Source organism: Peromyscus maniculatus, chromosome 21 (genome assembly GCF_049852395.1).
Source record: "Peromyscus maniculatus bairdii isolate BWxNUB_F1_BW_parent chromosome 21, HU_Pman_BW_mat_3.1, whole genome shotgun sequence".
NCBI classification, from domain to species: Eukaryota; Metazoa; Chordata; class Mammalia; order Rodentia; family Cricetidae; genus Peromyscus; species Peromyscus maniculatus.
This window is the reverse complement of record NC_134872.1, coordinates 3386774-3397345: the sequence shown is the minus strand read 5'-3', so window position 1 is coordinate 3397345 and position 10572 is coordinate 3386774. Positions and strand designations below refer to the sequence as shown.

At 50.8% G+C, this 10572-nt stretch overlaps 1 protein-coding gene across 1 annotated transcript; it reads left to right on the top strand.

Moving 5' to 3' along the window:
* Positions 1-1264: 1264 nt before the first annotated feature.
* LOC102915554 (butyrophilin-like protein 1) lies at positions 1265-10359 on the top strand. Its single transcript, XM_015990494.3, has 10 exons — positions 1265-1543; positions 2049-2158; positions 4031-4384; positions 5185-5466; positions 5582-5782; positions 6406-6426; positions 6528-6554; positions 6737-6763; positions 8831-8857; positions 9573-10359. The coding sequence occupies exons 2-10, from the start codon at positions 2080-2082 to the stop codon at positions 10094-10096; spliced, it is 1542 nt and encodes a 513-aa protein (XP_015845980.2). The 5' UTR covers positions 1265-1543; positions 2049-2079; the 3' UTR covers positions 10097-10359.
* The last annotated feature ends 213 nt before the right edge of the window (positions 10360-10572 follow it).

Sequence of the window (10572 nt, the reverse complement as noted above, 5' to 3'; positions counted from 1 at the left end):
ACATTGTCACCTCCTGGTCAGTTCTCTCATGAACACGGTTCAACTTTCTGATTCTCATTCACCCAGGCCCTCCATGGACATTGATTAAATCTGCCTCATCCAGTATACACAGCATGGACAGTCATCAGCTGGGCCCTTCTGTCTCACTCCCATGTCCTGAGCAAGGAGAGAAAAGCTTCCTGTCCTTCAAGCCGGTGAATTCCGGAACAATTAACGTTCCTGCTCAGAATGACAGTTGGAGAGATAGCTCAAGGCTAAATGCACATACTGCTCCAGGGGACCTGAGTTTGATTCCCAGCACCCACGTCAGGAAGCTCACAACTGCCTGTAACTCCAGCTCCATGGGATCTGATGGCCTCTCTGGACTCCAAAGACACTTGTGCTCATGTGCACAAACACACACACACACACACACACACACACAGAGAGAGAGAGAGAGAGAGAGAGAGAGAGAGAGAGAGAGAGAGAGATGCACAACACACACATAATTAAAAATAAAATAATTCTTTAAAAGGGAAGAAAGAAAACACTAATTTATACCCTTGAAATTCTGGATCTAAGGCTGAACATCCACAAGCAGGTCATAAGAAACTTACAAGATGAAGCAAGTACAGACAGAGATTTTCTAACAAAATTTTATGTATCACATGCTCACTTAAAAACAAAAAATAAGCTTTCAGGAGAAACCATTTGAAGAAAATGATTCCCTTTTAAATGGAGATATTCGCTAAGACCGTGTGATTTCCAGCAGTTGCCAAGGGGTGACAATAGACGGTAGAGTATGAAAATGCAAAACTGGGGGGCTGGAGGGATGTCTGGGTAGTTAGGAGCACTGGCTTCTCTTGCAGGGGGCCCAGGTCTAGTCACAACTGCCTGTAACGCTGGTCTGGGCATCTGGCATCCCCTTCTGCCCTCCATGGACTCTGCACATATGTGGTGCACACGCATGCAGACAACACACCCATACACATGAAATACGTTTTTTAAAATGCAAGTCTATTGAGAGTTGGCAGAGACCTCTGGTCTGCTGTCAGACGTGGTCTTGTTCATGTAACCGAGGCTCTACACATACTGAAGTCAGTCATGGAGTAGGGGAGGCATGCTTGACCTTAGTCTCTAAATCAGTTAACCATGCTAGTGACCCTCAGATCTGAACATCAGACCTGATTGCCTCTCCCTGGTAATGTAGGAGGCAGCTTACGGTGAGAAGTCTCCAAAGTGGTTCAGTCGCGATCATTCTACGGCTCAGCCCAGTGCAAAGTCCCTTGTGCTTTTATTTCCACTCTTGAAGTAAGGAAGGACTGGAGATGGCTGCGGCTTCCTCCTAGACTTCTCTGGGAGAAACTCTAAAGCCAGAGCCTGGGGGAAACCCTGTGCCCTCCTTGTGAAGAACGCCTCTGAAAACCCGACACCCTGGCCCCAGCAGCCACACCCTTGAGTGCTGATCACAGTAACACAGGCGCAGACGGTCTCCAGGAGCAGACTTTAGATCACTCACTGAGGATCCCAGGAGCTCCCAGGGACCCACAGCACTGTCCAGACGGTGAGTGGGGAGTTCATGCCTGTGAGCGGTCTGTCCAAGGGAGGTGTGGGCCTGAAGAAAGGGGGATTGAAGTCATGAGGATGTAGTGAGAAATGGTCCCTTTATTGGGAAATAAGTAAATGAACAAATAAAAGAATAAATAAACAAATGAAAGAAGTAAGGATAGACTGGCTGTGGGAGTAGTCTTCTTCCTTGTGTGACTTCGCTGCCCTACACTGAACTCAGGGAATTCAGCTCCGAGGTCCCCTGTGAGACCATGGACCCACAGAAAGGCAAGAAAGTTCCCCTCCCCCCAGCACAGAAAATGCTTGGCAGTTTCCCATGCCTGTGAGGAAACTATGGGCCTTCAGAATAAAGAGAAGATGGGAAGGGCCCTGGGGAGGTGTGGGGTTGGCGGGTCTTGTCTTAAGGTTTTGTGGGAAACACTATTAGAAACCTGTGCATAATGTTAAGCCTTTGAACTGGGGTTTTTTCCTGAGAACCTCCACCTGCTGCCTTCCTACAGGTGAACTTGGCCTTGACCTTCCCCTCTGGAGATGAAGGGCTCCCCAGTTCTCCCTCTAGCTCGCTGTCTCCTCCCTCTGCTCCTCCTGGTGTCCACCGGCGTCTCAGGAGGTTAGTGTTCTGCCTCCTGCTCTGTGTTTTATTGTGTGTTTTCAATGGCTTCTCTCAAGTACATGCAATCAGCCAAGAAAAAGTTCTTTCAGGTCCTTTGGGTAGTTTTTGTAAAACTCAGAACTGTGATATTTACCTAAACCTTCACTGGATGTGGGTGAGTTTAGCCTGTTAACGCCTCCAGGATCTGTTTGTTGAGATATCGTTCGTGAGGTCCACAGTGTGTGTCAGTTTCGTCCTTGCTGGGGCCAGCTACCAGACAAGAAGTTTAAAGGGGAATTGCTTAGCTTGGCCCATGGTTCCAGGGTTTGAGACACCGGCAGGGAAGGCATGCATTAGGGGTTCTGTGTGCATGTGGTTAGTTTGGTTTATGGTTTGAGGGTCTGGGCCACTGTGGCAGGGAAGGTGTGCATGGCGGGGGGTGGGGTGGGGGGTGGGGGGGATGGTGTCTGTGGACATAGGAGAACAAAGAGTTTGAATTCAGAACTCTTGGTTGTGACCTTGAATAAGTCATTTATTCTCTCTGGGACCCTGGCCCTTCCTTCATAAAGCAAAAACTAACTCTGGATGGAATTCCCAGACTCTAGAGAGAACTCAGAGAGGAGATCATGTGGCTGGCATAGTTGGGAATTATCGCCTGAATCTGATGTCAGGTGGTAAATATAAAAATCCAAATGAAGCCCAGGGCACTTTACATCCTAGACAACTGGTCCACCAGAAAACACTAATGTCCATAAATGCTGATTCAAAATTTCATATGTGCATGCATATTTTTGTGTCTGCATGTATGTGTATGCATGTGTGTGAAGTTTATTGCAGGATTGTTTATAGTAACAAGGTGGAAGCGCTGTAAATGTCACCCATTAGGAAAAGCTTGACCATAATGGTATAGATTGTTAAAAGTAAACAAATAGGGCACAGCTAACCATGTACTGAACATCTGGAAGTCCTCCATTGCCAAAACTGATGCTTAATGGTTGCATTCATGTGAAACCATGATTCCCCACCACACTTCAGGGAAGTGAAACAATCTTTCCAAACCATACATATATGACCTATGTGTACACTGACTGACACCCAGTGTCGGGTAATGAGAACACACACCCTCTGAAGCACAGAGGCACCCCACGCTTGGAAGCAATGTGGAACTGAAAAGAGCCTGGCCCCTGGCTAGCAATGGCCACTGTGATGCTCCTGACACGGAGCACCACTCTGTCTGGGGTGATGACCAGGGCTGCCAACTCGAAGATCACACAGAGTTCCCCAGCACGGCTGTCCCCGCCTGAACTCTCCTCCACCCAGAGCCTCCCCTGCACCCCACCCCTCTCCTGCAGCTTTTGTGATCTTGGCTATGTTGACCTATCTGAAGAATGTCCATTTCCTAAACTGTACCATGAGATAAGGCTGTGTTTGTCAGTAGATTATAAATACTGAAGAAGCTGACATTTCTGAACAAGTGTTGGTGTTGTAAAAGTCCCAAGAACACACATGTATACACACATATATACACACACACATACATATATACACAGAGACCAAGGTATTTATATGCATTTATATAACTATTAAAATTTTATCTATTAAATTTTAAGACTTTTTTTTTCAAGACAGAGTTTCTCTGTGTAGCCCTGGCTGTCCTGGAACTTACTCTGTAGACCAGGCTAGTCTTGAACTCACAGAGATCTGCCTGCCTTTGCCTCCCAAGTGTTGGGATTAAAGGCAGTCACCACCACCACCCAGCTTAAAAGTTAATACTTTTTAAAAGTAGTACAAAGAGAAATTCATTCAGTTCCCTAACTATGAAAATACAGGATTGTTTATTTGAAGTCTCATGTCTCTAACTGGCTCCCACAATCTGTCTCCCGTCCCCAGAAGTGTCTCAGTTTTCTGTGAGGGGACCAGCTGAGCCCATCATGGTCCTGCTGGGGACTGATGCCACCCTGCCCTGCCAGCTGTCACCTGTACAGAGTGCATCCGGCATGCACGTCCGCTGGTACCGTGCCCAGCTCACCCCGGCTGTGCTGGTGGTCCATGACGGGCAGGAGCAAGAGGATGTGCAGATGCCTGAGTACCGAGGCAGGACCCAGCTGGCGAGAGACGCCATCGCCACGGGAAATGTGGCTCTGCAGATACAGCAGGTCCAGGCCTCTGACAACGGCCTCTATCACTGTCAAGTCACGTATGGCTTCACCTCCCAAGAGGCCACCGTGGAGCTGCATGTCATAGGTATGTGAGCCTGGCACAGGGTGTTGGTTGTGAAGTAAGACAAAAACCCAACTGCCCGTAACTCCTTATGCCCAACCTGGAGCTGCCTGTGGTCCTGGGTGTGTTGATATGACTGTGGTATAGCCATTCCCTGTAATGTCCAGTGAGAATGAGACTGTCTGCCATCAGAGGTTAACATCACAGGCTTCACATTTCTGAACCAAAGGTTGGGGGGGGGGGGGGAGGGTGCATATATGTGTATATTTGTGTGTGTGGAAGGCAGAGGTCAGCCTCAGGTCACTGTCCACCATGTTTTCTGAGACAAGACTTTCAACTCAGCTAGGCTGGGTGGTCAGGGATCCCCAAGGACCCACCTGTCTCTGGTCCCCAAGCTTGTGCGTCCATGTCCAGGTTTTCATGTGGGTTTGGGGAGGTGAACTTGGGTCCTCAGTGGTTACACAACCAACACTCTGCTGACTGATGTACTTGACCAACCTTCTGAGCCTGTTTTGATATCTTAAGAGACCCCAGAAATTATATGCAGTAGGAACATGGACACCTCTGATGTTAACTTCCAGTAAATCAAGGCAGAAAATACAATTAGACCCATTTTCAAGTTTTAATTTTTCCTAGAACGACCCTTAACCTCTCCCAGTCCAAGCACATGCAAAGCCAGTGAGCTAAGACCAAACCGAGTCTCAGGGTAGCCTCAGCTGACCTCTGAGTTCCAGGCTGCTCTGCAGCAAGGTGAAGGTCAGCTTCCCTCAAGCACTCTGCTCTCCAGGAACCGCGGGCCTCAAGCAGGTGTCTTCTCTCCTCAGGGTTAGGCTCTGCCCCTCTTGTTCGAATGACAGGGGTTGAGACCAATGGGATCCGAGTGTCCTGTTCCTCAAGTGGCTGGTTCCCAAAACCCACCGTCCAATGGAGAGACACTCAGGGGAACATTCTACCGTCCTCCTCTGAATCACAGGCCCAAGACAGAGACGGGCTCTTCCGCGTGGAAACATCTCTTTTGGTCACAGATAGAGCTGTGGGTGATGTGATCTGCTTCATCCAAAATCCCCTCCATGACCAGGAGAAAGCAAAGACCATCTCCCTCCCAGGTCAGTGAGGGCCAAACTCCTGGGCCGGGGAAGGGGAAGGGAGAAGAGGAGAGAGGGGAAGAGCCGAAAGGAGCTGCCCCAGCCAGTTTCTGACCGACTGCATGCACCCTGTCAGAGCCCTTCTTCCCCAGGAATTCTCCATGGAGAACAGCGCTGGCTTGCTTGCTCCCCATACTATTGGTCCTGTTCAGTGGGACCAGCCTTGCCTGCTGGAAAGAGCATCGAGCCAAAAGGCGAGAGATGGATAAAAACTCAGAAGAATGGCACAAAATGAATCAGATGAGCCAGGAAATGAAAACCGCCCTGAAGAACAGAGGTGAAAATGGGGAAAGCAGAGTAGGTCGGAGGTTCGCAGAAAGGCTGGGGGATCGAGGGAGCTAGGGAGCGGACAGTCATTGCAGAGGACCAGAGGGCCAAGGGGAGTGGACATCAGGCCTCTAACCCAGAGCCCGCGCCTTCACACCCTGCTCCTCACAGTCCCACGCTTCCACACCCCACCCCTCCCACGCCCCACCCTCCCACGCCCCACCCCTCCCACGCCCCACCCCTCCCACACCACACCCCTCCCACACCACACCCTCCCACGCCCCACCCCTCCCACGCCACACCCCTCCCACGCCACACCCCTCCCACGCCACACCCCTCCCACGCCCCACCCCTCCCACGCCCCATCCCTCCCACGCCCACAGTCTACCCTTCTTCCAGAGGGTGCAGCTGTTTCTCTGGTGCCTGGTTCTCTTCCTATGAATCTGCTTGAGAAGAAGCCCTAAGACACCTCAGACTCCCTTGGCACCTTAGGGGTTTGCAGTGGCCATGTGCGCATGCTCATCTCCTTGATTGTGGGGCCCCTGAGGGAAAGCCAACCCTAATTCATTTAGCTACTCTCCAGATTGACCCAGTTTGACGGATCTCACACACACAGTCTTTCCTCTCTTTCAGATGAGCTCCAGGCCGACCTGGGTGAGTGTGGCTTCTCCCCCACCCCACCCCCACCCACACACAGCATTTGCTTCTCTTTCCCGCCGCTCCGGCCACTCATCATCGACTGTTGTTTATTTCAGATCGGCGGAAGGCGCTGTACCTAGAAGGTAAAAGAGACCAGGCGTCCTGCGTCCTGGTCGCCCTGATGCCAACCCCCCCTGGTACCCTCGTGGGGTGGGCAGGGGGACTAAAAGGTTTAATGGTGGCTGGTGTGGAAAACGGGGAGGAAAAGGGGGTCGTGTGAGGCCACAGGTCAGTACTCAGCTGTCTTGGGTCTGTTCTGTTGCAGATTGGAAGAAAGCCCTGCTGTACCCTGGTAAGTGACGAGTGGACATTGAATCTTGCCAGCAACTCTAAAACAATGGGCATAATACCGGGAAACTTAAACACACGTGCGCGCACACATGCACACTTTAATGGCCGTTGACTTGCAAATTGGAAAAAAAAAAAAAAAAACAGCTTTTTTTGAGGCACAACCGGGGCTGGATCAGGTGCTGTGAGCTAAGGTTGGGTTTGAGCTCCTAGGCCTCCTGCCTCCGCCTCCCAAATGCCAGGATTTCAGGTGTGCAAACGTGCCCAGCAAGCTGTGGTCATTTGTGCTGGGGGTTCAGTTATTTTCTGTAGCTAAGAAAAAGGAGAGAGAACTAGTCACTTATTGTGTGTGTGTTTATGTGATATGTGTATGAGTGTGTGTATATGCATGTGTGTGATGTGTGTAAGTGTGAGAGTGAGTGTGTGATGTGTGTGCATATGTGTGAGTATGTGTGCACATGAAGTATGTGTGTGTATGTGTGTGTGTATGCTGTGTGCATGAGTGTGTATGATGTGTGTATGTGACTGTGTGTGATGTGTGTGCATATGTGTGAGTATGTGTGCACATGAAGTATGTGTGTGTATGTGTGTGTGTATGCTGTGTGCATGAGTGTGTATGATGTGTGTATGTGACTGTGTGTGGTATGTGTGAGAGTGTGTGTGATGTGTGCATGAGTGTGTGCACATGTGTAAGTGACGATGCATGTGAGTGTGTGCATGTATGTGAGTGTGTAATGTGTATGAGTGTGTGTATGTGTGTGTGAGTATGTATGTGATGTGTGCCTCAGTGTGTATGATGTGTGCATAGACTAAGTGTATATGTGATGTGTGGGTGAGTATATGTGTGATGTGTGTGTAATGTGACATTCACAAACACGTTAGATCATTCCTTGATCCCATCTGTGCAATTTCCGTACATCAGACATTGTGCCACACGTAGGTGGCACTGTCATCTCTGACCCTGTGGAGGTTGAAAGTCCCCAAGGAACATAAGCTAGAAACCAAGCTGTTCCAGGCAGCCTGAGTGCCCTGAGGAGGAGACCAGTGAGCCCTCCAGGGTGACGGACAGGTGGGCCCTCCAGGGTGACGGACAGGTGGGCCCTCCAGGGTGATGGACAGGTGGGCCCTCCAGGGTGACGGACAGGTGGGCCCTCCAGGGTGACGGACAGCTCAGTAGCTCAGTAAGCAGCTTCTGGTGAGACTTTAACGATTTGCTCTGAAATGTTCCAACCGGGGCTGGGGAGACGCCTTAGTAGCAATGGCTACTCTTGCAGCGAAGTTCGGTCCCCATGGCCCATGTATGGCAGCTCACAACCATCTATAACTCTGGTACCAGGGGATCCAACGCCCTCTTCTGGCCTCTGCCAGCACTGCACTCATGTAGCGCACGTACATACATGTAGGCAAACACTCAGACACATAAAATAAAATTTAAAAAACAAATCTTTTTTTTTTTTAAACTTCCTGTGGTTCTGACGAAGGGAGCTAAACGCTGAGGATGGGGCACAGGAGCTCAGGGAGCCAGGGCTCCGCCGTTCTCCTCCGCCCGCCGCAGGACGCCGGGAGCTCAGGCAGCCAGGGCTCCGCCGTTCTCCTCCGCCGCAGGACGTCAGGAGGAGCTGCATTTGCAGCTGCTCTTCTTGACGCCTGTCCTCATGGCTCTACACATTAGATGGAGGGAGGTTCAGCGAGAGACCACGGTGCTGTGTCTGTTAAGAAGCGAAAGTCCTTGTCTGTCCTCCTCCCAAGGCTACACACGTATCTAACTTCTGAATAAAACCTGAGGCCCAACAGCACCTGAGCAAGAGGAACTTAGCACCCACCCCCACCCTCATCCCTACCCCTATCCCACCCCCACCCCCACCTCACTCCACCCCACCCCCAGCACTGAGTCTCTAGGGAGCAGCCCCTGAGTCAGCACAGAGAGCAGCCTGCCTGTGGGAGTTTCTGGACCCTAGAAAGTCTGAGGGACTCAGTGATGAAGTGACTGGGAGGAGAACGCACCGGGGACGTGAGTCTCGTTCATTCCTTGGGTGCAGCTCCACCATCTGTCTGCTCTGCTCTCTTCCAGACTGGAGGAAGGAACTGTTCCAGCTGGGTGAGTCCACCTGCTCTTATCTGCCTCGAGCCCCTGAGGTTGCTCCTGTTGTTTGCAGCTGAGCATGTCAGCCGTCCCCCCCCACCCCCCCCTCCCCCCCACCCCCCCCTCCCGCCTCCTCTGGTGTCCTGTGTGTTGGTGTCGGTGACTTCCTTGTTGAGGCTGAGAGTGAGGAGGGGAGGAAGGGACCCTGCTGTGTGGTTCTGTGCTGCAGGCCACTGCCAGGCTCAACCACGCTGGTTCTGTTCCCTTCTCCACACACTGGCCAAGCACTCTTGTCTGTGGGATCCACTGGGCTTGGATGACAGAACCATGGCTCCTTACTGAGGAGGCGCCGAACTGTGCCAAGGGGCAAGAACACTCAGCTTCATTTTGTGAGGTCAGCTTGTGACCAGCACTTCCATAAGAGAGGAGCAAGGCTCTGATTTACCAAGTCCTGGCTCACTCCATGCTCTCCCAAGACCTTACAGTAGCATAGACAAGATGGAATAGGACGCAGAGCTCAGGATGCACTGTGAGGACGCATGGCCCAGCACCTCAGGAACGTTGTCCCACCAGCTCTCCAAACCCAGTTTCCTTAAGACGTCACCCACCCAGTAGCCCCCTATACACAACGCTAACTTTGAACACAGAGTTATTGGTGTACAGACATTGCAATTTTGGTTTAGTCTCCTCCTCCACCCCTTCTCCTCCCCTCTCCTCCTTTTCCTCCCAGCTCCTGTGATGATAAATCATGAAGTACCTCACCAGGACAAATCTGGCCCAAAGACAGAAGAGAGCAGCAGAGAGGAGACAGCGGATCCATCCCTCAGCAACCCGCAAGTAGACCACAACATCATCACACTGTACCAGGAAGGCTTCATGTTGGGGAGATACTACTGGGAGGTGGATATCGGGGACACTGAGGAGTGGACACTAGGCGTTTATGAGCTGTACACTCAGGATGCACCACCCAGAGACTCAGTGAAGAAATTCAGAGTCTTGGAGAAGAAGGGAGACAAATACAGGGCTCTTACCTTCTGTTCCCAAAACGTTTCTCGGGAAGAGGCTCTGCTGCTGGACACTCGTCCACTGAAGATTGCAATCTTCTTGGATCACGAGGACAATGACCTTTCTTTCTACAACATGACTGATGAGACCCACATCTTCTCCTTCACCCAGGCCGGTTTCCAGGGATCACTCTATCCTTACTTCAAACATAATCGCATGGACCTCTCTCCATCACACAGTCCCAAGTGATGTGAACAAAGAACTCGATGGGCAGGTACTGCAGCCCAGGACTCTGGTGCTCCTGGGCAGGCACAGGGACCTCTGCCTGGGAGGTCCCTGTGATGCCTCTTACCTGAGACTCCGTGAGCCTCTGTGGCCAGTTTCTAGACATCAAGATTCTCAGACTATCGGCAGAGAAGACAGTTTGTGCTGTGCATGGTGTTATGATTGTTAATAGCCTTCCTTTCTTTTTTTATATAAATCTGTTTAAATATTCCTAAGATAAATGAATCCATGGCTTCTTGAATTTGATGGCACATTTGCTCCCTGCTTATACACCAGTGGCACCATCACCACCATCACCATCATCATCATCATCATCATCATCATCATCATCATCATTTAGGGCCATTCTTGTACAAGTGTATAATGTGCTCTGGGCACAGTCCCCCCAGTGTTATTCTTTGTTTGTATCTGATGTGCTATAGGCCAGCAATGTGCTGGTT